The following is a 23587-nucleotide window of genomic DNA, read 5'->3' as shown; positions in this document are numbered from 1 at the left end:
TTCTTCCCCTACGAAGGTCAGGATGTCATTGTACAATGTTGTCTTTTTACCAGTTGATTCACTGGATGTGAAAAAACCAAGTGAGCCATGGCTCACTTCGTTTTTTTCACAAATTTATCCATTTTGCATAAGAATCTAATTTTAAAAAAAACCAGTTACACCGTTTGACCGCATACTAAAAAACTGAAACCTCAGTTATAATTTTCAATGAAAATATGCTTTTACAAACTTAAATAAAGGCACCAGATGCATGTTTCGCATTCAGAACTAATGTTCCACAAATCCCTTATGTCTCATTTATACTAGTGATAGTATGTTATGTTCAAACGTATCATATGCATGTTTGATCATGATCTTCCACATCGAATAATTATGCAACCAGACACATTGCAAGGAGCACTTACACATCAAGTGGGAACCTGTAGATTGCTTTTTGTACTCTTCATACATGCATGTTCATACCCGTTGCTATCAACTTAATTTTTCAATAACTGTTTACTTGAAAAAGTTTCAAAGAACACTTCCTTCAAAGCAGCAGCTTTACACTTTTGCTAACATCTATGAAGTCATTGCTAACATTGTTAGACCCAATTATGAGATATTGCCCTTATCTGCTACATCACATTGGTCATTATGACAATATCTAATATAAAAAGAGGAGTGAACAGAAAAAGGATGATGTTCATGAATCCTAATATAGAAAATATTTAAACTTATATAGATCTAATTGATTAACATAATTAACATTTTATAGTAATATGATAAAAATTGTGAATTTAAAATACTTGTTTATAAATTGCAGTAAAGTTATTACAAAGAATGTTAATTAAGTTAATTACAAAGAAAGTTATTTACACATTTTTTTATTTATTTTGGTTATTTTCAGAGGAGTTTATTTTGGAAGACCCCAAGAATTACCCATTCCTATCTAATGGAATGTTACCAGTACCTGGTGTCGATGATTCTGCTGAATTCCAAGCTACTGTTAAAGCTATGTCCATCATGGGGATGACACCTGAGGATTATTCTGGTATGTATCTTTTGTTACTTTGAAAACTTTCATTGTTAATTATGTCATTTTATTTTAGATTTCACTACTTTTAATTACTTACAGAATCCATCGTTATTTCTTTCCCTTATATTCATTCATATTAGTATTATTTCTATAACTTTTGCAGTTTTCCTATGTATTTCTTCTCTCGGTTATTCCTTTCTGATCCCATCATTAATTATTCTTCCTGTGTATTTTATTTTGTCTTTGCTATAAACACTATTTAATGCAGATTTTGTACTATAATCCATTCATTTGCCATAGAAAATAATTTTTACTTTGTGTATATCTGACCCAGTCTTTCTTACGGCTATGGCACATCAGATATCGATTGAATTCCATCAGTAATTCTTTCTCTTCATTATACAGCCAGTTCCTGCGATGAATAAAGTAAAGTTGTTACACAGAACTGAGAATCGCATAACATTCAGTGGGCTTGGCTTATTCAATATCTAGTAATACATTTTGCATATTAAAGTAGAAAGAAAACACATTACTTCTAATTTTCTGTAATACGCCTGGTACAGAATGCTTGTTTGATACCACAAACAAAAAACAGTTCAAAGAAATTGAAAGCACTCACATGAAAAGCAGAAGAAACATTACTGTTATCACTATTACACTGGCAGTCGTACCTCTTTCTAAAGCGTATCTTGACATGCTGTGTGTATAGTACAACTGTTACTTATTTAAATCTTCATTTTATTTTAGTATTATTTTTGTATTAATTGCCCAAATTTTTATAACTAGATTGAACTATTTAAATTTAGTAGAACAAGTGTCACAGATTTTCATCTTAGCAGAAGGAGAGTAGTGGATGTTTTGACGGATGCTTTGCAAAATCATTTTAATGATCTTATTCACAAGGACAGACATACAAATTTGGCATACAAATCTGGGAAATTGCTGAAATTTGTAGTGAGAGTATTGGCACTGTCCATTCCATGATAAGCTGAATTACAGTAAAGCATGTTAAAAATCAGTTCCAAAATAGTTGACTTAAAATCACAGACACCAGGATTTACATTTGTACAGAACCTAAAACCACAGTTTTTAGTAGAAGGTAATGCTTTTTTGAATCCCATAATAAATTGTGATGAAACGGATTCATCATTCAAACCAAATATTCTGCTAGAGAAACCTGCAATAAAGAGGAAACTGATTTTCTGAAAAGACTTAATCTTTCTGCATGATATTGCTGCCTCCAGTATCGCATGAAAGACACAAGAAGCTAAGTTAGGTTTGGAAATATTACCATATCTACCTACAGTCCTTACTTCACACCATCAGACTTATTGTTTGGTCCTCAAAGAGTTTTTATGTGGCGCATCAATGAGCAGTTCAAGAAGCAGTAAAATAATGCCTCAGACATCAAAGTAAACAATTCTTTACTACTGAAATCAAAAAGTGCACAGAAAGATGGGACAAGTGTCTAAAAATGTAGCTGAGGATTTTGTTACAAAATAGCATTAGTTTGTTTTGTCATTGCATAAATAACAATATTTGTAGTCATTTATCTCTTAAATTACTTAACAACCCTTTTGTGTGTGTGTATATATATATATTTGTTTGATTTTTCAGTTAAATGCTATGAAAATGCATAAGACTAGTTTTATATCCATGTACTCAATATAATTCATCTACAAGATCTACAGTTGATTATAAATTATTCAGTATGTTTTAGGTATTTTATTGTTGTACAGAGCATTTCAAACAATTTGCCTACAACACTTATTATCTTCAAACAAGTTCGACATAAGCACCTTTTTTTGGTTCATAAACTGTCTAGATGATTCTCAGTTTCACGCCACACATTACAGAGGATGTCTAGAGTTATTCCATTAATTACAACTTTAATTTTTCTTCTTAATTCATTGATTTTGACAATTTTTGTTGCCTACAACCCTGTCTTTGACAAATCCCCAAAGAAAGAAATGGAGAGAAGTAAGTGTCAGGGGATCAAGGTGGCCAGGAAATTGATCCATCCACTCCAATATTGAGGAAACTGTTCATCTAGTTAGTCCCTAACATGTAAACCCCAGTGTCGAGTCTGCCATCTTGTTGGAAGTAAAAATTGGGTTATCGATGTTCAATTTATGGTATACATACTCCTGTAACATGTCTAGATAACTAGCACTAGTAACCATTGGCTCGACAAAGAAGAAGAGGAGGTCGCTTTATAAGACTACACTTTATAAGTAGTCAACACATACCAAATGTTAATTTTCAGGCTGTCACTTATTTGTCAAACAGCATGTGCATTCTCACTACCACAAATCTGACAATTATGACCATTAATGTTACCAGAGATGGAAGGTCGCTTTGTCAGAGAAAATTTGTTTCAAAAAACAATTATTTTCATTCACGTTATCAAGAATGTTCATGCCACAATCGTAACTGCGTGGTTTATTGTCATTTTCAGTTTCATGCACTGACTGAATTTTTTATGCATGAAGTTTTAGGCGCTTATGTAGAACTTTTGCAATTGTCTCTGAGGTATTCCCAGTTCTAATCTCGGACAAGTAAGTTGATTAATAAAGTATTATTAGGAGGATCACGGCCATTCTATAAAGGAAAAATTCGAAGAAAACAGATCCTCTTATGAAACTATAGTACATACATTACTTTCTCCTGCATGGTAACCTTTGCCTAACTAACAATCCCCCCCTATTATTACATATTATATCACTCTGACATGTTCATTCAAGGTCATTAGTAACTCTAGTGCCTACACTAATGTTTGGAAAAATCAATGCACACTGTATTGCATTTTTTTATTAACCCTAAAATGCACTGAATAGTTTATGTTTACCTGTATATTTGACTGTAAGGAAAGACTTAACTCTTATGAAGTTGTAAAGTGATTACAGATTTTGGTTTATGATTTCATAACACTGACTGTTAAATCTAATAAAAATTTATATAAAAATAGAATATCCACTTACCAGCAATTGTGAGTACTGACTATCCTATTGCTTTCAGATTATTCTTCCATCATCAGGGATTACTGATCAGTTATGAATATTATAGGTGTGCATATAAATTTTTATACATATAAATTAAAGTAAAATTAAAATTATTATATCCATAACAGTAGATTGTCAATAGTTAAAATAAGTCGATGTTAGAAGTAAAACATCTTGTCAGTAAGATGTTTACATAGATACGTTTAGATTACAACTGTTATCTAAACAGATAATTATAATTATCTTACTGATAAGATGTTTAATTTAACTATTGATAATCAATGGAGAAATAATTCGAAATCACTTGGGTAGTCAGTGCTCACAATTGTTGGTAACTGGATATTCTGTTTTTAGATAAATACCAACGGTGCCAAATGTTAAGAAAATTAAATCTAATAAAAATTACAATTTTGAAATGAAAATGAAAACATCTTTAGTATTACCCAAGAACATTATTATCTTTATTAATATTACCACAACATACATTATAAATAAAAAACAAATGGTTACGTTCAACTAGAACAGCAATTCCATCATCGTTGCTTCTGACTTTCCATACCTTCGATCTCAATGACTGCAGGCTCTTCCATTGTAATGACTCAGATTCTGTCTTATTTTTCTTTTAAGATACTACTTTTATTCAGATTGGCTTTGAGTTTATTTTAGATCATAATTATTAGGTCAATTAACTAATTGTGAGCAATTTATAGTTTATATATTCATTCTCTACATAAATGTGAATTCTTAAAATAATATTCAAAAAAAAAAATTGTTACATGAAGTATGCAAAATCTTTATGTTTTGTTGTGTAATTTTTTATTATTTTACAGCAATATTCCGTATTGTGAGTGCTGTTATGTTGTTCGGGTCAATGCAGTTTAAACAAGAAAGAAATAGTGATCAGGCTACGTTACCTGATAATACAGTCGCACAGAAGGTTGCTCATTTACTTGGTCTTAGTATTACAGAAATGACTAAAGCATTTTTAAAACCACGAATCAAAGTTGGTAGAGATTTTGTTACAAAAGCACAGACAAAAGAACAGGTTTGTATGATCAATATTCTTGATTGATTTATTCCCTTTTTTTTTTAAGAGGTGTATATTACGTTTGACAACAATGAAATTTATGCTTGCGTTTATTTTAATTTACTGTTATATTAAATTTGTATTAAAGATTATTATCAGTTAATTATGTGCAGTTCAGTGTAACGGTAATGAAGTCAGAAGTTGACTGTTAGATTTCTATTTAAAATAGGTAAATTAAGTATATATAAATATTTACCTTGTTCAATGTTTTATTTGTTGATTATCTTTAAATTTTTTTTTTTAAATAATTGTATTTGAGACAATCATGTAAATCCAAAAAGAACCTTTATTGAGTGTTGATTATTATGGCCTTATATTGTCTGTTATTTACATTCTTTTTTTTATTCTTTACATGAAGATTTGATATCTCTGTTTGGTTGAAACTTGTCTCTACAAGTGTGTAATGAAGTTAAAATGAGTTGAACTTTTTTAATTATAATTTTTTTAAATTTATTATTAATTGATTAATTTAGTTAAGAAAAGTAGTTTATAGCTGCCAACAACTTATATACCTGTAAGGAATTTATCTACTTTTAGGAATGTAGTCTTTTCTTTTGCAATATTTACCATGTATAAATGAAACTCTAATACAATTTTTCTTCATACTATCGCTATAATACTTAATCTATAACAAAATTGGTATAAAAGGCAGCATAGTCTGAGCCATACTTGATGTTAGAGGTATCATGCATTCATAAATTCATAAAAAAGCATGAAGAATAAAATTTGTGATTTGAGATTTAGTAGTACTGAAGCATCCCAACCCTGTAGGGGAAGCATCACCTTGTGGCGATTCTGGTTGCCACCCCCCCCTCTTCTGAGTCCTGAGGGGCTTTACTGGAGGTTGTCTGTAGACCCTCTAACTGATTACATCTCATAGTCATCAGCCAGGCCTCAGTCGGAATGCCACCGATGCAAATGCCTCGGCAAAGATTTACATCAGTAAAAATTATTATCCCAGTCAACGCCTTTACTTTAGGCTTCTTTCGGACATTTTCACTCTTCTTTTCCTACAAAACACCCTCTGAACTAGCTAACAAATGTCCATGGAAGTGTGAACCCCGCATCTAGTCCAGTTTTTATACTAATGCTTGTGACTAAGTGTCTCAACCATCTTCTAAGTAATGAGTCAATACAATGTTAACTCATACCATTCAAAATGTATTATACATAACGAAATTCAGACCTATATCCCATTACCCACTATAAACATCACCTAAAGATTGCCCAGCTGCATGGACGGTTGCATGGACTACCATGCCCTTGGTAGTGCAGTCACAACAACACTGACAGCAGCTTCACTACTCGACTTCAACAATCACTGCTTTTGAATTAACCAAGGCTCATTGCCAAAATACCTATCCCCGGCCAATCAAATGTCTTGGCCGAAACCCTAGCCACTCAGGATCCTATTCCGTTTAAACACCTTCAGCTGATCTACCTTATGCAAGGAAACTGAGGAAACCAGTCACTATCAACCATTCCCTACAGACCTTCCAGTTAGACATCCAGAAAGGAGTTCACTCTCTCAACTTCTCTAATTACTCCGGTATGTTCAGCCTCGTACCAGGAACAGACATGGAGGATATGGTCCACTGGGTCATTAACCCTGCAATCTGGGCATAGACCTGAATCTACTAAACGAAACCTAGCGCAAAAAGCACCATGCCATAAAAGAAATTGCATAATATACCGATTGGGGGAAATCCTTCTAACCATATGCAAATCAGACACAATTAGAAATATGCCATGTGCGTAACTACCAGCAGGGTAAAAAACTACCAGCAAGGTATTAAAAACACTAATAAGTAATATAAGGTATTTTTTAAAGTAATTAGGTACTTTAATACCTAAACATTTTAGACACTGATTAACAGCCAAAAAATAGGCATTCAAAACCAGAGAAATTTTCAGATTAAAAGAAAGTCCTTTCTGTTTAAATTTTTATGTGCACTTAATAAAAATCTGACAGGCCATTATAAATCTTCAAACTCAACCACACATAACATATAATTCCCTATTAGTGATTCCGCTTTCTTTATTAATGTGTAATAATCCAAAAGTTTATTTTATATAAAATTATTTTTACTTATTTAAAGATAATTTAAAAAGAATTTCTTTCTGCATTAAATGTAATTTCTCTTATTTTCAAATAAATGTTATCTTTTTTATAATAGAATGATTATTATAATTTTGGATATATTATATTTTGAATAAGAATTATATAGTGTAGCTAACAAAAACAAAGGAATTTGAAAGTAATAGAATAGAATTAAATGTAAAAGCTTTATACTGCACAATTTCTGAAGAAGTATTATTATTATTAAGGTAGATGACATTCTCACAGTACATTTATATTCATCACTGAATTTAGAAATAAACATTGTTTCAATTTATATGTCCTCTTCTACACGACAATCATTGTCTCAAAAGTGTTAAGAATATTGAAAAATATCTGCTTTCATTGAATGCTATTTATTATTTAGAGTCACCATTATAAAACTTTAATTAGGTTCAGTTCTTTTTTACCAATATTTAACTATATCTTTCCACTCAAGTTTAAATAGTAAAACAATAATTGTTATTAAATAAGAATGATATAGGAAATTATGCTTTTCTCCTTTCTTAGATTGTTCTGTTTATTATTAAGTTGGTAATTAAGCTTCTGAAGAGTATTATTTTTCAGACTAGCTCTCACTCAAGTTATCAAAATACACTAAACAGATAGATAATGAAGTACATGTTTTTTTTACTTTAATAGTTCTGAAAGATGTTAGTGCTGTGGCATAATACTCTTGACTTGTAAGATGAGAGTGTTTTCTATATTGTGTTTTTCAGATTTTAGGAATTGTGAAGGCTTTATTAATAAGCATCACTTAAAAAGGGGCTGCCTGGACAGGAAATTATAGCCTTACTGCTTGTCTGTACAATTTGCCCTTAAATTATACCCTCACTACTTGTCTAAAAGTGTAATGAAGTTATGATGAGTTGATTTTTAAAAATTATTTTTAAATTTATTATTAAGGGTATATGCTTTTTATTTTTGTTTGTTGTATGATTTTGTTATTAGTAATAACCAGATTTGTTACTATGGATTACTTATTACTTGAATAAGTTTGCCACTCTTCTTTGCCCTCCCTCTCAAGCATATAAAAGGTGCCACAGATGTACCCAGGGTAGCAACTGTTGCAATTCTCCCATAGTAGTACCTACACAAGAAAGAAGAGGTGAAGGATAGGAAAAAAGGAGAGTAGAGTAATGAGATGATCAACTCACATAAGGACTGCCTGTCTTTTGATCAGATTATTTGTGAAAATGACAAGAACTGACATTTATTTTAAAGTTAATTGATTTTTATTATCAAGAAATTGCTTTCAGTTTAGAGTTTTTTTAACAAATTATTAGATAGTTTTAAAACTGTAAGCAAACAGTGATTTTTTTTTGGGGGGGGTTAGTAATAGCTAAGCTAGCACAAAGAATGAGTTGTTTGTTCACTGATCTGAGACTTCTTCAAGGTCATTTTCTCTAATTTCCTGGGGTTTTTGTGTAGACTCCCCTACCTTCAGCTTAATCTTTTTATGTTTTTGTTTTCTTTTACAAAATTTCATTTTCTTTTGGCACTGAGGGAAACTGGTAATTTACTTCCAGTCTGATGTGGATCTTTTCCTGTTAGACCTGGCCCCTTAAAAACATGTAAATGAGTAGTATTGGCTAAATTATCCTCCTTAATAGAGGTTTTTTAACATGAGAAATAGAAACAGAATTTAATATTGTGTTCTGTTGAAAGATTGTTACTTTTATTAATAAAGTGGAATTAAATATCTAATCATGCTGGTAGCAGTTTTTACTTACTATATGCAAATTAGATGTGTTATCAGCAATATTTCTGCTGGTTTTCTTACCTGCATACTTATTTTCAGAATACTGTAGTTCTTGTGATACCTTGCAATTATATATTTGATCTTAGTTGATGGAATATATATGTTTCAGACCTCTTTAAAATAATTAAATCTCTTTTTCATTTTTTTTTCAGGTGGAGTTTGCTGTTGAAGCAATATCAAAGGCTTGTTATGAAAGAATGTTCAGATGGTTAGTAAATCGTATTAATAGGTCGTTAGATCGTACTAAACGTCAAGGAGCTTCATTTATTGGAATTTTAGATATGGCAGGGTTTGAAATATTTGAGTTAAACTCGTTTGAGCAATTATGTATTAATTACACAAATGAAAAATTACAACAGTTATTCAATCATACTATGTTTATATTAGAACAAGAAGAGTATCAACGTGAAGGTATAGAGTGGAAGTTTATTGATTTTGGTCTCGATCTTCAACCTACTATTGATTTAATTGATAAGGTAATTTTTTTTATTAATTATAATTAGATTTTAGATTGTTTTAAGCATTAGATAATGGAAGCTATAGAAGAAAAAAAAACTTTTTTTTAGTAATAGTTGATAAGTAATACCAGATTTGTTACATAATTCTACAATATTTGTATTACATTCATGATGGTCATAATAAAGCTTATACTTCCTGGTTTTTTGGCGTGCATCATTTAAAATTTTATGTTACCTTCTTTCTTTCTCCTGTTGCATTCACCAACCGATATTCTCTTCTAATATTTTAATATCAATTGACTTAAAATCACATTTTGAAAAGCTGTGATTTTTTTTTCTTCATTGTTTGTGTGCATATAAGTATTGTGAGATTTTGGTTTCTTATGATAATACAGTTTATAGTTTTGTTTTGTAATAATTTTAATGTAGTTAAAATTTAATTTAATGTAATTAATTATATTTTGTTGTAATAGGGTTTTCCTGTTATATGACTTCTTCCTTTATATATCACAACGACCAGTGGTCTGAAGAAACTTTTTTTGCCAATTTTCATATATGTGAAGCATTACTTGAAAAATGATTTCAAAGTAGCATTCTAGAAATAACTAAAAATTAAAATTTTCACTACTTTTTAAATCATTTCTTAGTTCACTAATCTCAATGTTTATTAGTATATTTTGCTAAAAGCTACAGTTTCTGAATGACTTGGTCACTCAATTAACTTCCAACTACTAGTTGATTTACTTGAATTATTTTTTTTTTAAGTAAGAGTAAATCAGATTTTAATTTTTACTAATGTTAAAAGAACTAATAAAGTATTTTTTTTTTAGATGTTAAATAAGATTTTTTTAAAGATTTCTTTAGATTTTAATTAATATTTATTGTTTTTTTTTAGCCTATGGGTGTGATGGCACTTCTAGATGAAGAATGTTGGTTTCCGAAAGCTACTGACAGAACCTTTGTTGAAAAACTAGTAGGAGCTCATAGTGTACATCCAAAATTTGTTAAAACTGATTTTAGAGGCGTGGCTGATTTTGCTATCATCCATTATGCTGGCAAGGTATTTATGTATTTTTAATGGTTATTGGTTAATGTAAAATGAAATATTATTCAGTAGTTGTTATATATTACAAAAACAATTAATAATAGATGAGGCTCTGATGCCTTTTATAATCTGTCTTGTCTTGATGTTTAATGCTTTGTTTTTAAAATGTAAAATTGTTAATTGGTAAATGTTTTTACACTATTATTTACTGCTAACAAAGTTGTCAAAGCATCTCATGACATCCAGTATGTATTTAGGAATTGACTGGAATGTATTATAAATGTGAAATGAAAATAAATGTTATTATTTTCTAAAGTGAACAAAGTAAGAGATTTAAGATGTTCATGATTGTATTACTAAGTGGATCCTAAATGGCATTGTACACTAAATATTACTAGATTATATTACTAAGTGGTGCCTAAATGGTACTATGTACTAAATATTGCTAAGTGGTTGAATATTTGGGAGTAATCATGAGGAAACAATGTATCTCAAGGCTAAAAAAGTAACAGAGAGTTTGAATTCTCTTCCATGACTGAGTGATGTTAGTCCCCACTTAAAAAAAATTATTGTCACTAGGGAAAGTGGTCCACCCTATACAATAGTTTATGAATATACATCTGATGCACAGTATTTAGGACCTTATTCCTTAGAAGTATAAAGGGTAATTCAAATCAAGAAAAGGGGATAATTTAGTGGTAAAATAACACCATTAATACAAAAGGAGTAAAACTTTAAACACTTTCTGTGATGTATGTTAAACAAGTAATAATTGTTTTTTTTTTTAATGTTATATTTTATGAACTGTTTTTTTTTATTGGTAATAAAGGACTTTTATTCCATCTGATATACAATGATATGTGTTACCCCAAACAGAAATATATCTGCCTTTTGTTTAATTTTGGCGGTACATGGGAATAACTTCTTAAACATGACTTTAACCACTGATATTAAACCTATTCTTTGATTCTATTCTACTCCTGATGTGACGGAACCAATCATATTTTACCAGGCCTATTTTATTGATTTTTATCAAGCCTATTGATAGGTGATTTTTCTCTTTAATTTTATAGTTTTATTTTAGTGACTGAATATCAATAGCCCAGTTAAAAAGAAAGATTGTCTAGTGATGTTCAAACTTTAAAATTTGTTGACTCCATGGTTTTTTTTACCCTTTACAACCTTTTGTTTTCTAGAATACCATTACCTGAGATGTTTCAAGAAGATTTTTGGGTACCAATGGTCTGTTTAATGGATGGAGATATAGTTAATAAATTCACATTTTGCTTAATAAAAATTCCGCTGTAATTTTACAAATTTATTCGTGCATTTTTGTTTCTCTATTATGTGCTTTAATGTATATATTTCTGCAGTATTTGAATGAGAAAATATGGTTGAAATTTTTTAGTTTAATCCTGGTGAAAAATTGAACTTAAGGTTTGCTGATTCAGAACTTACTACTAAAAAATAATAAATAGCCAGAATTTTTTTTAATATAATTCCACTTTTTATAGTATAATGTGATTTTAACTAGCACACCAGCTTTACTTTCACTCTGTAGAGAAAGTCGTGAAGTTGTAAGTAAGGTCCAGCTTCAAATTATTTAAAAAAATAAAATGTAGTAAATTAATAATTAGTGAAATTGTCAAACTGTAAACTGATTTAGCACTGTTATATATAGGTTGATTATTCAGCAGAGAAGTGGTTAATGAAAAATATGGATCCGTTGAATGAGAACGTTGTGTCTTTACTTCAGAATGCACAAGACCCATTTGTTGTCCATATATGGAAGGATGCTGAAATAGTTGGAATGGCTCACCAAGCATTGAGTGATACACAGTTTGGTGCTCGTACCAGGTAATTTAAGATTTATTAATGTATGAATTAGAAGTAGTATAGATTAGGAGTTATTAAAAATTAACTATATATAAAATTGTTAAAGTAAATTATGATTTATAAATCTAAGCATTATTTTAAATATTAGAAAATATTTTTTATAACTTTTTTTTTATTAGGAAAGGTATGTTCAGAACTGTATCGCAGTTGTACAAAGAACAATTGGCTAAACTGATGGTGACATTACGTAATACCAACCCCAATTTCGTTAGGTGTATTATACCTAATCATGAAAAGAGAGCTGGTAAAATCGATGCACCTCTTGTATTAGACCAGTTAAGATGCAATGGTGTGCTTGAAGGTATAAGAATATGTCGTCAGGGTTTCCCAAACAGAATACCATTCCAGGTTAGTAATTTAATTTCTTAATAAAATTGATAAATTTCACTTTACTATTAACGACTGTTTGTATAAGTGGTTTATGATTACTCAGAGAAAGTAAGGGAATTTTATGTACAACACAGCCATTAAAAAAATTGACATTGATAATAAAGTGATTATTATACACTGCCTATTCTATTTTGTAGGAAATTCTTAGTGTTCATTTATTGATTGACAGTATTATTATTAATGAATGCTTCACTAAATATGTAACAGAATTCTACATTTGGAGAGGTGCTTTTTTATCCATATTTCTTCTGTGTTGATTATCATTTCCTTCAGCATTAATGTGGTATTTGTGAAAATATTTGCATTTGATCATGGACTGTAAATTTTTTTAGCCTAGCATCTACATATCAGAATAGCCTATGTATAGGAGTAGAATGTACTCGTAATTTTGTACAAAACATAAATAAATTGTCCTGTAGATTAAATGCTAGTTCATTGATTGATGTTTGAATTTTGATTATTTAAAAATATTTTTTTGTAACTATGAAATATAATATTTTTATTATCATTTTAATAATTAAAGCATTTCTAAATAATTTTCTATAAATGTTAATGTTAGCTCATTTTTAATTACTGTTTTCATATCATACTTTGTAACTCATTTTTTATTGCATATTCACTTAAAATACATTTAATGTATTTTTCATATAATAAATTTTAATTAATTTATTTTTTTTAAATAACTCTTGACTTGGTCAACATTTGTATATTTATATAATTTTTTTTTTAGGAATTCAGACAACGATATGAATTATTGACACCAAATGTAATTCCAAAAGGTTTTATGGATGGTAAGAAAGCTTGTGAAAAAATGATTGGTGCTTTAGAACTAGATACTAATTTATATCGCGTCGGACAATCAAAAATATTCTTTAGAGGTGGTGTGTTGGCCCATCTTGAAGAAGAACGCGATTATAAAATAACTGATCTTATTGTTAACTTCCAGGTAAATCTGTTTTTTATTCTGTTTATTGTTATTTTTCTTAATGCTGCTAAATATATATGTGCGTTACATTATATAATGTAAGGTAATTTTGTTAACTAATTTCTTGAGTTAATTTTAATATATATAAAATCAGTACCTGTGTTGATTTATTTATATAACTTATTTTTGAAATTTTAAAGTGAAGTATTACTGTTCAAGGAAATTGCTAGAAACAAAACTGGTAATGAATCCTGAGAAAAGGAGGTTTATAAAGAAATAAAGGCTCAAAGACTGGGGCACGTGATGTTAGTAACAATTTAATACACGCCTTCTAAGGGAAATAGTACATTATAAATATATGCCATCTCATACTAACTTTTATTTGATGTTGAAATATGTTCCAGAAGAGTGGAAATTTCAATATACATTATTTTTTAAAAATTACTTCATTTAAGTGCTGACCACTTTTGCGTACACAGTACGTCAACAGTACAACAGTACAGTAAGTCAATTCTGAAAATTTTCCATTGCATGGCACAATGTGTTTTCCGGGATGTTTTTGCGATTTCCTCTTCAATTTGTGTTTTGAGCTTGGCAAGGTTTCTTGGTTTACTCTAGTATACAATGCTCTTCAGATTTCCCGATAAAAAGAAGCTGCAAACTGAAATGTTTAGAGACCAGGGTGGCGACCAAGTGATGTTAGTAGACCTTCAAATTATGCGATCCTCAAACAAAGGTCTCATTGCTGCCATAGACTGTTGGGCAGTGTGTGAGGTGGCTCTGTTCTATTGAAACCTGGTTTGCTGAAGATCACAATTTGAAAGAGAATGGAGCCTAGGAGCAGAAAATCTGTAGCATGTAGACATAACGTTGAGTGTCACAGAGATAACTGACCCCCCTTCATCTTCAAAGAAGTAAGGGACTATCACCCCATTACATGAAACTGCACTCCATACAATAAGTTTAGCAATGTGTAACAGATGCTGGTAAAGCTGAGCAGGGTTTGTTTGTTCCCAGTAACAAAAGTTCTGCTTATTCATGATTCCACTTAAATAAAAATGGACTTCATCTAACATCCAAAGATTTTCAATTAAGTTAGCATTCTCATTGATTTTAGACAACTGTTTTTCACAAAATTGCAGATGCAATACACAATTGTTTTTCAGTTCTTGGGCAATTTGAATTTTGTAAGAATGAAATTTCAGGTTATGGAGTATTCTTTGCACACTCCCGACGTCTGAGCTCCAATGATAAAGCAATATTCCACGTTGAATAACAACAATGCCTTCTGAAAATTATAGAAGGAGGACAAGAAATGGTAAGAACAAATGCCTCCTTAACCACTACAGCCTTCACAGTAACAATGTTTTCTGGCATATGTACAGAAAATGCATGCCCACTAGGTTTTTTTTTCAAAGCTGAACCAGTCTCTTCATAATTACAAAATTGCATGTGAAGAAGGAACTTGACCGCAGGGCAGGATGTCATACATCTCTGACAGTGTCGCTGAAAGACTTTGTGCAGCTGTCACACTGTCAGAAAATGCCCTTATGGCAACCACACACACTCTACACCATTTCACTTCTCCATACAAAACTAAATGTCTGTTACTGCTCTACAGTTAACATCTTTCTTCCACTTATGGTATACCTACAGGGCTGTCAACATCAAGTTCAAAATTGCCTGTTTCTCTGTGACACCTATACAAATTTATGAATTTTTTATTTCTAAGGAAAACGTTTTATGCAGGAGAGTATCTGATCTGCTGGTAATAGTATTTGATTAACTGTAACAATCTATATTTATAGAATGCTTCCAAAGTAAAAAAATGTGGAAGCTTTTGATGTGTTATAAGAGGATGTAATCGGTAAGGTGAATTGAAGCATAACAAAGCAAACTGAAGACTAATTGAGTTAATGACAACCTTGTTAAAGAATAATGATCAGAGGCAGTATGTTAAACTACCAAGTATCAATAGTGGATACAGGACAGCAGTGACACGGAAATCCTCCTTACTAGAAAATAGTTGATATTGGAATAAAATAAAAATTTTAAGTTTCACAATGCTATTTTTGTTAATTTATGTTATACATACTTCATGTCCACAATTGATTTTTTTATTGGGAAATAAGAATTTATAGTAGATTACTATCCTGGGCATTCAGTTTCTGTTATTCAATATTCTTATTAATAGTAAAGGTTTTAGTTAAATTATCCACTTATAAGACTATGGTTTTATAAAATATTTATAAAAGTACTAAGTATTGTATAAAACATTCAATAAAAAAAGAAAGTACTAGTGAAATTTTTGCATTATCAAAACTTGTTTTGAAATTCTAAATGAGAATTGCATGCATCTATTTAAAATCTGGATGGCAAATAAAAACAGGCAAATACGAGAAATGGACTAATTTTAATTTCAAGCAAATTGAGAAATATTAATCTTAAGCTTATATCATTCCCAATTGTTGCTACTTTTAAGGGAACATGCGACCAGGTCTTGTGCACACTCTCTTGAGAAATTCTGGATCTACTCTGGATTATATAATACTAGAACAGGTTGTTGAGAATAAAGAAAGGATATTTCAACATCATTATGAATATAAACTACTGAAATTGAACAAATTAAAAAAATTGGTTGAAATGAGTAAAATACCAATTGTTATTTAATAAGTGCTATTAATGTTTATAATTAATGAGTGCTACTTGCTCTTGGAGATTTGAATGGGATTTCTCATTATAAAGTTCATTCAAATTTATGTACTCATAAATTTGTTTTTGCATATTTATATACAGTTTTTATTTTGAAGAATAAATATTTATTAAGTTCTTTTCCAGATTAAAAATTTCTTACTTTTTTTATATTCAGATTTTGAATAGTTTTTTATTGACTCTTGATTAAAGCCATATTTTTTATTCTGCTTTTTGGAAGAAAATAATTTATTAAAAGATATTTTTTGTTATATTTAATTCATGTTTCAATTGTCATTGTTTATAATTAAAATTTATTTTAATGGTTAATTTTTTTTTAGGCTTTCTGCAGAGGTTACTTGGCTAGGAGAAATTACCAGAAGAGGCTACAACAGTTAAATGCTATACGGATTATTCAGAGAAATTGTTCTGCATATCTAAAGTTGAGAAATTGGCAGTGGTGGAGATTATATACTAAGGTATAATAAAAAATATTAATTAATTATGTGGATTTTTTATGAAAGAGTTGTTTTTTGAGTAAGGGCTGTTGTCAATTTAGTAGATGTGGTGGAAATTAATGGCAATATTATAGCATGTTTATTTATATCAGCGATCAGTAATTCATTATCTATTGGCGAAAAACAAATCAGCTGGATATTCATAGAAAAATTATCATGTTTACAGACCCTGTTTTATGTGTGAAGGTAAAAGTTCGCCAACTGTGCCATTTGTTTCATCAAGGAAGAATGAATTTGACATTGCTTATTGCTACGTTTTTTAGGAGACAAAGGAATATTGCTGATTGAATTTCTTGGACATGGAAGAATTGTTAATGTTGATACATAAATACTATGAAACGCTTACAAAACTTAAGACGTTCAATTTAGAGATTTTGTTTCTCCACAACAATGCATGACCTCACACGGAAAACAAAACTACTGAACAATTGAGAGAATTTCAATGGAAAATCTTTGAACATCCTCCTTATAGTCAGATCATGCACCAAGTAATTATTACCTTTTCTCCGTTCAAAACAATGGCTTGCATCGCAGAAGTTTGAAGATGATGAGAAATTGCAAAACAAAGTGATTAATTGGTTTAAATTACAGGCGGAAGAATTCTTCAGTAATGGAATAATGAAGCTGGTTAGCCGATATCAAAAATGTATTGCAGTGAATGGTGAATATGTACAAAAATAGTATATATACATATATATATATGTAAATTTGTTTTGTTATAAGTTTTTTCTATTTTGCTTGTTTCAAGTTTTATATCAAAACACTCTAACTTAAAAAAACATGCCTTGTATAAATATATTGTCATGTGTTCAGGGTTTGGCAAGGATACTGATAGACTAACACATATAAAATTTCTTATAAATACAATGTATTACTCTCAAATATATAAAATATATTATAATAATAAATGCATAACATTTTTTTTTTTGTCTTCAGTCATTTGACTGGTTTGATGCAGCTCTCCAAGATTCCCTATCTAGTGCTAGTTGTTTCATTTCAGTATACCCTCCACATCCTACATCCGTAACAATTTGTTTTACATATTCCAAACGTGGCCTGCCTACACAATTTTTTCCTTCTACCTGTCCTTCCAATATTAAAGCGACTATTCCAGGATGCCTTAGTATGTGGCCTATAAGTCTGTCTCTTCTTTTAACTATATTTTTCCAAATGCTTCTTTCTTCATCTATATGCCGCAATACCTCTTCATTTGTCACTTTATCCACCCATCTGATTTTTAACATTCTCCTATAGCACCACATTTCAAAAGCTTCTAAACTTTTCTTCTCAGATACTCAGATTGTCCAAGTTTCACTTCCATATAAAGCGACACTCCAAACATATACTTTCAAAAATCTTTTCCTGACATTTAAATTAATTTTTGATGTAAACAAATTATATTTCTTACTTAAGGCTCGTTTCGCTTGTGCTATTCGGCATTTTATATCGCTCCTGCTTCGTCCATCTTTAGTAATTCTACTTCCCAAATAATAAAATTCTTCTACCTCCATAATCTTTTCTCCTCCTATTTTCACATTCAGTGGTCCATCTTTGTTATTTCTACTACATTTCATTACTTTTGTTTATCCATAACATATAAAATATTAATTCAAATTAAAAACGGATTTGATTTAATAATTAAATTATAAATACCAGTATACAGTCCAGTTTACTAAAAACTTTATAATGACTAATAGAAACATAATATTGAATTAACAATAAAAAATCTATAATTTACTTTCTGCAAGTTACTACTTACTTTTACCATTTACAAAAGAACTACCTTACACTTTATGAATGAATAGAATACTATCACTTTCACTCCTGTTAATAAATAACTTGCTGAACAGCTTCTTGTTTTCAGCCATTGTCCAAAATGGAATATTCATGATGTACTCTTCACTCGTTACCAAACACTTACTATAATCGCTTTTATCATGTTCTGCATGGAACTCTAATTTGAAAAACTACTAACTGTCTCACTGCTGGTCTGTGGTAGTATTTATACCTTCTGGCTTACAGAACCAGTACCGGACCATCCTTTTGATTGTTCAAGCGTAATAATTTTTATTGTCCATATCTTCTATGCTTTTTCTGTACGTCCTTTTGTAGAAAGAATCCCTTTGTCGTTCCTTCTAGATTCTTCTTTATTTATTTTCTCTCTCTTTCTTCCTTCTGGAATCTTCTCTACCTGCTACAACATTGATTAATTTTAATATATATGTGGGTAAAGGATTATGTAATTCTAATGTTTTGCTTATAATGTTGTATATACTATGAAAGCACTGAAACAATACTGAAAAAAATTTATAAGTCACATTTCTTTAACTAAATTATGTAGTAACTTTATGTTGTTAATGTAGAAAACATGAAGTATAAATTTTGCTTAAAAAGTAAGTTTCTCTTAGGTAAATGGTGCAAGATAATTAATTGCATTTTATCTGTAAAAGATTATAGGTAAAACTAAACTTTTGAATATTTTTTATGGTAAATAGCTTTTGCATACAATTCTTTTTATTAATATACATGTTATCATAAGATAACATGATATATATGGGTCTTAACTAAATATCTTTATCTTATGTAATACTGCTGTGTATATAACTGACTTTTAATACTTTCATGGTCAGTTCACCAAAGCTTATATTGCCTAAATAATTTATTTGTGATTTTTAATTATTATATATATTTTTTATTGTATTAACAGGTAAAACCATTATTAGAGGTAACAAAACAAGAAGAAAAGCTTACCCAGAAAGAAGATGAATTAAAACAGGTTAGAGAAAAATTAGATTCTCAGCTTCGTAGTTCAGAGGAATATGAACGTAGACTTCAAGTCGCTATTGAAGAGAAAACCGTTTTAGCTGAACAGTTACAAGCTGAAGTAGAATTGTGCGCTGAGGCAGAAGAAATGCGAGCAAGGTATATCTTCAGGTTTTTGATTAATTATTTTTAGGTGTTTGTTAAAATTATGAGCAGAACACTTTCAAATGGTTAAAATTTACAGTCAAGTTCATTGCTAACTTGAAAAATTGAATCATGATGTCATGAAAATGCTGCTGCAGCTGTTAATCGACAGACCAAGCTTGACATTCATAATCTCATCTGTTATTTGGTTTGCGTTAATATTCATTATGTAGTCAAAGTACAAGATTCAAATTAAAAAGAGCTTAAATTTTGAGGGGACAGTAATGTATTGATTATAAATATTAGGTGTTGTATTACTCTGATATTTGGTATGTATCCTGATTATTGAAACATAAAAATGTAATGAACATTGGGTTATAAAACATAGTTTATTAATCTGAAGCAATAACTATCTGAAAGCTAGATATTTAATAAAATTATTAGTAAATCTCTTCTCAAATTTTGATCAGTTTTCTGTAATTATTTATTCTTCTAAGCTAATTTCAAGTAATTACTGTTATCTTTATAAGATTTTTCTTTTTGACAGTGTGACCTCTCACTTCTTAATTTTTGTCTTTCTAATTTAAAATTGAGCAGATACAAAATGGTTTTAACATTCCACTCCAGATAAATCACTATCTATTGGATGTTTCCTTCTTGTAGTTTTGGTCATGCCATAGGGAATTGACAAGATTAGCCTCGTCTAATTTGTCACTCTCATCCATTGGTATCTTAAGGAGAGGAGCCTGTACTATGATATTGGGTAAAAATATAAAATTTGTTTTTTTTGTATTTTTTCATAATTTTAACTTCCCGCTTTACAGAGAGCCATCGTTTATCTTTGAGAAATGAGTTTTACCAAGATATTGTATTTTTAATGAATCGTTGAACAGTCATTAATTTGTGTTTTTCATTTGTACAAGAACTGATAAATTTTTGGTTATTTCCCTAGATATTCTTTTTTCACTTTCTTCATTACTTTTTAAAGGTAATTTTGCTTTTATGAAATGTTTGCAAAGCAACTAAACATAAGATCTACATTTTATTTTGTGTGTAAATAGAATCGCAAATTGCATCAAACTTTATAAGAAAAATGTATTTGAGATTTAAAAATAATAAGATTGCAGGATATTAAATTATAGAATATTTACATTTTCTTTCTCTCAGCTCATTCATAGAATTTAACAATCGTTGCTTTATTTCTTTAATTTGGTTTTAGATCTAGCTGCTTTATGCATAGTACATCCATAACTTTGTTGTGCATATATAAACACATTTTTTTAGCACATATGGAATACAAATAGTAGATTTTAATGAAAATAATATGCTTGCAACATTGTGCATTTCATTACATATCAAATTTTTCTTTGTCATAAGATATACTTCTTTGTTTTTAGATTAGCAGCAAGGAAACAGGAATTAGAAGAAATACTCCATGATTTGGAGGCAAGAATAGAGGAAGAAGAAGAACGGTCAAATAATTTAGTTAACGAAAAGAAAAAATTACAACTTAATATACAGGTAAAGAATATTTTACTTTCTTTTAATAATCTACTTTTATTTTATTTTTTAAAGATAAAGAATACAATATTTAAATTTTTTTATAAATTAAGACATTTGTATTTTAATTTAAAGGATTTGGAAGAACAGCTTGAAGAGGAAGAGGCTGCTCGGCAAAAATTACAGTTAGATAAAGTACAATGTGACGCAAGACTAAAGAAAATGGAAGAAGATCTTGCATTATTAGAAGATACCAATGCAAAGTTAGGAAAAGAGAAGAAGGTACTTATATTTTTTTTATATATATATATTTTGTTATTCGTGATTAAATTTTCAAATTGAATTAATATTTTATAAAAATTGAAAAAATGTTTTTTTATTAGGTAACATTTTATTTTATAGTGAATTCAAACTAAAAGAAATATTTGGAAGCAATATATATATATATATATATATATATATATATATATATATATATACAACTCTGAAGGGTAATAAAAATTAGATAGTTAGTAAATTTTAAAATAAAAAAAGCTTAAGTAATATGAAACTTTTAAAAAGAATGTAGTCTTATCTTCCAGATATGACTTACGAACACAATGACAGATTTGTTTTTAGAAAGAAGCAGATAACGTGGGATCTAGCAATTACTTTGAAATTAAAAGGTTAGCGATAGAAGGAATAAAAAAATTATGTTTGATGTAGATAAAAAAAGGATTCATTTTGGACAAAAAAGGGTCCTTTTTGCTTGAACATCTCACAAGTTTTTGAACTGCTGAGTAATTTTGCACTAGATAATAATGAAGCATTTAAATTGGCTCACAATGTAATTTTAATTACACAAACACACACCCACATGCTTATGATTGTTAAATATATATAACATTCTGCAGTCATCTATGATAACAGTATTTTGTAAAGCAAATGTGAATAAGTCCTGTGAGAAGAATATTGATCAATCATTATATTGTCTAAAATTTTATTAAAATGCTTTAAAAATAGTAAATTTTCTAATTATTTAAAATCAAATTCCTTTCAATTTGTATTATGTTAACTAGGTTTTAGAAGAACGTGCTGCAGATTTAGCTCAGACACTTGCAGAAGAAGAAGAAAAAGCAAAGCATCTTGGTAAATTAAAGGCAAAACATGAAGCAACAATTGCTGATCTAGAAGAACGTTTACTAAAGGATCACCAACAGCGACAAGAAATGGATAGAAATAAGAGGAAGGTTGAAACCGAAGTCAGTGATCTGAAAGAGCAATTAAATGAGAAGAGGTTACTTGTTGAAGAAATACAATTACAGTTGGGTAAACGTGAAGAAGAATTAGCACAGGCTCTTATGAGAATTGACGAGGAAGGTGCTGGTAAGTTAAAAATTTATTTTTCTATTGTCAGTAAATTTAATTAAAAAAATAAACGTCTTAACGTATAATATATTTTTAACATATTAAAAAAAAAAGAATGTGTGAACTTAGAGCTCGCTATTATAGCATTATAATATTATAGCACCTACAAATGATTTCCTTCTATCAGGAAAGGAATATGTTAACAGATAGATGATATTGACTTAAGGAAAATTGCTTTGTTTTAATACGTGTTACAACTGACGTCGTCTGTTGTAACACGTTTTCCAATCCACTCGTCAAAGTTGCTGCCAATACATTCTCTTGCTGATAAAGTAATGTGGAGGAGAACCATCTTGTTGCCAAATTAAATTAATATTTTCAAATAAAGTATTATTTTATAACTCAGGTAAAACTATTTTTTGTAACATTTCAAGGTAAGAATCGCCACTTAGTGTCATTGAAAAAGTATGGATCAGCAATGCCACCACTCCATACATCAGCCCACACATTGATGCCTGGAACATTTAGTTCTTATCAGGTACTTTGTGCAGATTTTTGTCACTCCCATACATATAATTATGACAATTGTTGTAACTGTTCAGTTTAAAAGAAGCTTCATCTGTCCACAAAATGCAATTTTGAAAATTAGGTTTTGCCTTACAGTGTATTGCACACCATTCACAGAACTCAAGATGCCTGTCATCTTCTATTAAAATTTGATTTATTTCTGGATGATAAGCTTTTAGTTTCAATGATTTCAAAATACGATGCACACTACTGCGAACAATATCCAACTCAGCAGATCTTTTACGAATAGATTTTCTTTGGGCTTTGAATAACTGATTCAGCAATGGTTGTTAAGTCTTCATTTACAGCAATTTTAGGTCTCCTACTCCTTGTCAAATTCAGGTTATAGATCACTTGC

At 29.7% G+C, this 23587-nt stretch overlaps 1 protein-coding gene across 3 annotated transcripts in view; it reads left to right on the top strand.

The window, feature by feature from the left end:
* Positions 1–23587, top strand: part of zip (myosin heavy chain 10) — a 253994-nt gene that overhangs the window by 186852 nt on the left and 43555 nt on the right. For all 3 annotated transcript variants that reach the window (XM_075374571.1, XM_075374570.1, XM_075374569.1), the window contains 12 exons: positions 887–1030; positions 4848–5062; positions 9138–9461; positions 10339–10503; positions 12170–12345; positions 12504–12732; positions 13505–13720; positions 16732–16869; positions 19616–19830; positions 21213–21336; positions 21451–21597; positions 22374–22680. In XM_075374571.1, coding sequence (XP_075230686.1) covers positions 887–1030; positions 4848–5062; positions 9138–9461; positions 10339–10503; positions 12170–12345; positions 12504–12732; positions 13505–13720; positions 16732–16869; positions 19616–19830; positions 21213–21336; positions 21451–21597; positions 22374–22680 — 2400 coding nt within the window. The remainder of the gene's footprint in view (positions 1–886; positions 1031–4847; positions 5063–9137; positions 9462–10338; positions 10504–12169; positions 12346–12503; positions 12733–13504; positions 13721–16731; positions 16870–19615; positions 19831–21212; positions 21337–21450; positions 21598–22373; positions 22681–23587) is intronic.

Source organism: Lycorma delicatula, chromosome 9 (genome assembly GCF_047948215.1).
Source record: "Lycorma delicatula isolate Av1 chromosome 9, ASM4794821v1, whole genome shotgun sequence".
NCBI classification, from domain to species: Eukaryota; Metazoa; Arthropoda; class Insecta; order Hemiptera; family Fulgoridae; genus Lycorma; species Lycorma delicatula.
Note: the sequence above shows the minus strand (reverse complement) of the source record. Positions and strands in the feature narration are given on the sequence as shown.